Raw genomic sequence first — 5504 nt, 5'->3', positions numbered from 1 at the left:
ACGAGGGGGTGTAGTAGGCAGGAGGTCCGAGGGGTGTAGTAGGCAGGAGGTACGAGGGGGTGTAGTGGGCAGGAGGTACGAGGGGGTGTAGTAGGCAGGAGGTACGAGGGGGTGTAGTAGGCAGGAGGTACGAGGGGGTGTAGTGGGCAGGAGGTACGAGGGGTGTAGTAGGCAGGAGGTACGAGGGGGTGTAGTAGGCAGGAGGTACGAGGGGGTGTATTGGGCAGGAGGTACGAGGGGGTGTAGTAGGCAGGAGGTATGAGGGGGTGTAGTAGGCAGGAGGTATGAGGGGTTGTAGTAGGCAGGAGGTATGAGGGGGTGTAGTAGGCAGGAGGTACGAGGTTGAAGTAAATCAGAATATTGTTATAATCCATTATTTATTAAGGGTTATAAAAAAAAAAAACCATCCAACTATTAGTGAGTTTTACGTTTTCTTTCTTGGGAAATCATACGACTTGGGGACATGATCAAAAACAGGTTGAATTCCACCGCATGAGAAGGTCCCTGTCATTAAGAAAGATAGCATTAGGTCAGTAAGCTTGTGTTATATATAATACGAATAAGGTAGAATCCAGAAGAAGAAATCTTCAAAAGAGGAACTGCAAAAAAAGAGGAGCTATAGAAGAAGGGCTACAACAGAAGAACTACAGACGACGGACTGCAACAGAACATTACGGGAGAAGAACTCTTCCGAAGAAGAACTATAGCAGAAGAACTACAGAAGAAGAACTACAGTAGAAGACGAACTCTGCAGATGACGAACTTTGTAGAAGAGGAACTCTACAGAAGACGAACTCTGCAGACGAAGAACTCTGCAGAAGATGAACTCTGCAGATGACGAACTCTGCAGACGAAGAACTCTGCAGAAGATGAACTCTGCAGATGACGAACTCTGCAGACGAAGAACTCTGCAGAAGATGAACTCTGCAGAAAACGAATTCTGCAGACGAAGAACTCTGCAGACGAAGAACTCTGCAGAAGACGAACTCTACAGAAGACGAACTCGGCAGAAGATGAACTCTGCAGAACACGAAATCTACAGACGAAGAACTCTGCAGAAGAAGAACCACAAAAGAAAAACTACAGAAGAAGAACTACGGAAGGAGAACCACAGAAGAATAACTCAACAGAAGACAGAAGAATAACTCTATAGAAGAAGATATAGATAGATTTTTTGACCGAAGCGGACATCATCTGTCAATTTCCTTTTTATGTAGATTTTTAGAACAATAATTATTACCATACACTTTCCCTATTGTCATAGTACGTAAGAAAGACATATTGTGGTTGCCATAGATTTCTCTAGAATCTCTCTATCGGCAAAGCTTGGAATACAGATGGAATGGATAGACCAGCGTGCTACAGTATTATTTTATCAGTGCGGCTTAGACCTAAGGAATTTTTACTAGACGTTCTTTCATCTCCAGAGATCTTACCGCCGGATTCTGGCAGTTAGCTGCTCAAACATGTCGCGGTAATGACGTCAAAACACGGTCATTTTTAGAATGAGATCGATTTTCAACTTGGAGCTGAAATGACCCGATAACTAAAAATAACCCAAGATTTATATCGTATCGTATCGTCTAGATTCCACCAAACTTACTCCAGATCAATATTGCGCAATCGTCAGATTTAATGTCCGGCTATTTTGAGACTTCTATGGCTTGATATAAGACTCTTCACAATCAAATGTCAAAGTGAAAAATCATAACTTAATCTTTTAGAATGTCAACAATGTATGAAAATGTCTGAAAATGAAGAAGAAACAAGGAAACTGGGAGTAAACGAACTGGAGAGATACAAGACTCTCTTGTAAACACTAGATACCAAAATAACTCGGAGTGTTACTATAAATAGATTCTATCTATCTTGGCAGAGGAATGTGTCCAAAAATAACTCGATAGACCGATGATAAAATGGCTTCATGTTGCTTAATTCTAGCCCTTATTGCATCTCTCGGCTTTAATTACGGCTTCTGGCTGTCTTTTCTGTATAAGTGCAAGTTATTAGCCCAATTTTTAAATAATTTCTATTACTATGTAGTGAAACATTGCCACGGGGCTCCTTGCAAAGTTGGTTGGTTGGTTGCAATTTGCAACATAAAAATGGCGATAACAGAAGCAAACCGTTTGACGTATGGATTCGAAAACGGAAATGTAAACAACCATGACATCTATTACAAGACAAACAAACATAAATAAAGAAACCATATATAGTTTGAGTTATAAATTGATAGTAGACGAACCAATGCATGTGCGAAATTGAGAGAGCACAGAAAACGCAAACAACACGTGCATGAAAATAGTTATTGCATAAATGAATAAGAATTACTTACTTGAATTCCTTAAGAGATTAATATTTAAGTTAAGTTCCTATGATGGAATTTATTTCACTTTACAACCGAACTACTAACATTGGCACCAACGATTTCATTAGCAACACCTACGCAATCGTTGTCCCTGGCAACCAGATGAACTGTCGTGAGGCACCGATTGACGTCATCACCTGCTTTCCATGTCATAAGGTTGACAATAGTATTATTATACTAGAAGAGTAACTGTGGTTTATAAAACTGCCAGGTAGAAGTAGAGTTGATGTATTGAGAGAGAAAGAGAGAGAGAAAGAGAGAGGTGTAGACTGTCTAGGCCTATAAAGATCTATATAGACTCAGTCACTAGTTATATTGTATGTGAGTCATACAGGCCCATCCTTCTACTTTATATCTAATAATTAAAGTTGAAAATCAGAGTCCGGTCCGTGGTTTTAGATACAATAGGACAGACCGTGTAAACATTGTCCGGATACCAAACTGCATAACATTACAGAATAGTAGAATGATAAACAAGGTATATATACCGGTCTGAGGTCGGACGGAGACAGTTGCTGAACTAGATGGGTGGGTGCCCGTGGACTTAAGAAGGTTGAAGCCCCTCCACCGGGAAATTCTTCTTTTTAACATATTATGTTCTCCAGCATTCTGAGAGTCAATTTAATGCCTGTTAATATTTTTCTGAGTGTGGGGGTCCTTATGGTCGGGGGCTCAACAGTCTCTAGGGAGCATCTGTTTATTGTCCATCTCAACTACTTTGGGGGACTTTCATATCAAGCAGATTAAACTCTGTGTTGGGGAGGGTGCATTTTTCTCACAATTTTCACTCGAAAATGTCCAAAATCAATTCTAACTATCCCACTTACTCTACGTATATAGTTCAATTGATTTTGTCTGTATTTAAAGACCGAGCGCCTATAATCAGCTATTAATAGATTCCGCCAACCTAATGAATGAGTAATGAATGATACAGTTCTGGGTCACAAGTTCCTGAAAACTTGGCACCGAAATTCACCTGGCAACTGAGAATCTATAGACTTTAACTGTTTTCCCTTCGAATGATTTGTTATCCCTGTTGAATGATTTGTTATCCCTGTTGAATGAATTGTTATCCGTTCTAAATAAATCAGAATCCGTTTTAAATGAATTTCATCCGTTCCAAATGAATTGTTATCCGCTCTAAATTAATTGTTATCTATTCTGAATAAATTGTTATACCTTTTGAATGAATTGTTATCCGTTCTGGGTGAATAGTTATCCGTTCTGGATGAATTGTTATCCCTTTTAATGAATTGTTATCTGATTTGAGTTTTCCAATGCCATAAACAAAATTCCCTCATTGCACACTGCGCCTCTTCCTGGCCTCGATAATGAGGTATCGTATAAAAAAGTAAAAATGCGATATATCTAGTCGTCTTATCCATACCATTTCCATATCAATTATCAATTTAGGTTCACGTATGATTATATACATGATAACATTTTGCGATTTTCTTCTTTGCTATTAATTCATTTACTAATAGCGGCACCAGCTTCTCGAGATTGAGGGTACATATAGAGGGCACATATAGAGGGCACACTGACCCAATGGGGGTGAGGGAGGGGACAACTATCAAGGCTGAAATTCAAAATGTGACAACTTTGTCTTAGGTCTGTCATGGAGCTTCTCGAAGGGTTTTCCCAAGAAAATTATCGATAATTGAATTGATAGGGTGCATTCCGACACATATTTTTCAGGCAATAACGGGGAAAACAAACTGGGATGCAACCTATTTTTCTAGCCCCGTCAACCTAGCTGCACCTCTCTGGCGCCGCTAACTAACACTGTGCCAGTGCCTTCTGTTGAATAATGACTAGTTGCTTGTTAATATTTACTGGTTATTTTTCAACCACCCTAATCTCTAACAGAGGATATATAACCTCGGTAGCCAATCCTTCACGTCTTCCTATATTATCAATCAGTGATGAGGAAATTTAATCAAGTGATGAGTAATTAACAGTAATTAGTGTTTATTAATTAAGGATATAAGATTTCTCTAAGAGCAAATAGTCAATAGAAACGATATGATGTTTAACATCAGTACGACACATTGAGAATTCTATCGAGTATAACAGTTGGACGAAAAACTCTGTCTCAACTTTGAGGATAAAATGCCCCATTCATTTCCTTGCGCCTTATAATTATATTGCCATTATTATCACACCGAAATCTAAATTTCCCTCATTGCAAACTGTAGGCCTTCAGCTGCCGATTCTGGTCTAGATAATTTGGACGTAAAACTCCATTCATTTCCTGTTTGGGCCACTACAGTATTAAAGGGTCGATATGAAAGTATCGGGATCGTCTGCCCAGCTGTTAATAATCCCGCCAGTTATAACAGCATTGGATAATTTATCGGTTTTCTCACCGAGCCGCCATGTCCATTTTGCAATTCATTCTTGTTGCAAGTGGACATTGAATGAAAACATCGCGCGTTGAATCAATAACAAACGAGTCCCATTCATTGTTTCAAGTCGTATTAACTTTAGGTCAATTGATAACAAAAGAAATCTAGAGAGGGGCGTGGTCTGAGTTGAGTCAAGTCACGTGTTGATGACGTAGTAAATATTGCAGCAGTCAGAATTGAATGATTGACATATTAACAGACGACCAGAGGTTACTGTACAACTTTTATACCACTCAGTCTTTTTATTTCACTTGTCAGTTAATATTTTACTTTATTACTTCTCAAAAATTACAACCCCAACTTCCCAATAAATAAATTTATAACACATCATAATTTTTATTTCGAGTTTTCAAGTCAAAATATAAAAAAAATGTCGTGTATATCCAGATATTTGCATAATAGAATGTATGAGTGGCATTATATCTGTAGAAATTACTACGCCAACAAATTTACACAATGTTGTACAATTTGTTACATTATATTATATATGACGTAATTACTGGGCAATATCGATAATAACGCCCTGTAGTTGTATACAACATCAAACATCACCGCTAGAAAAATATTAAGAGGAAAATCTCGCGGTCTCTTTGATTCCTCCGCCAAGGAGTGAAGCGTGTATCATTTCCTGCCGAATAGAAAATGTAGCATTACTGTGAATTTGAGAGTGAATTTTGGAAATTTAGAACAATATCGAAGACACAGAAAGCGAAGATGAGTTGTCAAAG

The 5504-nt window shown here is 38.6% G+C and overlaps 1 protein-coding gene across 1 annotated transcript; it reads left to right on the top strand.

Moving 5' to 3' along the window:
- Positions 1–770: 770 nt before the first annotated feature.
- LOTGIDRAFT_128458 (hypothetical protein) lies at positions 771–1145 on the top strand (the record flags this gene model as incomplete). Its single annotated transcript, XM_009064207.1, has 1 exon — positions 771–1145. A coding segment is annotated over one exon (375 nt), but the record flags the coding sequence as incomplete, so codon positions are not given.
- Positions 1146–5504: the final 4359 nt, after the last annotated feature.

The sequence above is a fragment of the Lottia gigantea genome (genome assembly GCF_000327385.1).
Source record: "Lottia gigantea unplaced genomic scaffold LOTGIsca_61, whole genome shotgun sequence".
Taxonomy (NCBI): Eukaryota; Metazoa; Mollusca; class Gastropoda; family Lottiidae; genus Lottia; species Lottia gigantea.
This window is presented reverse-complemented; position numbering and strand designations above follow the sequence as displayed.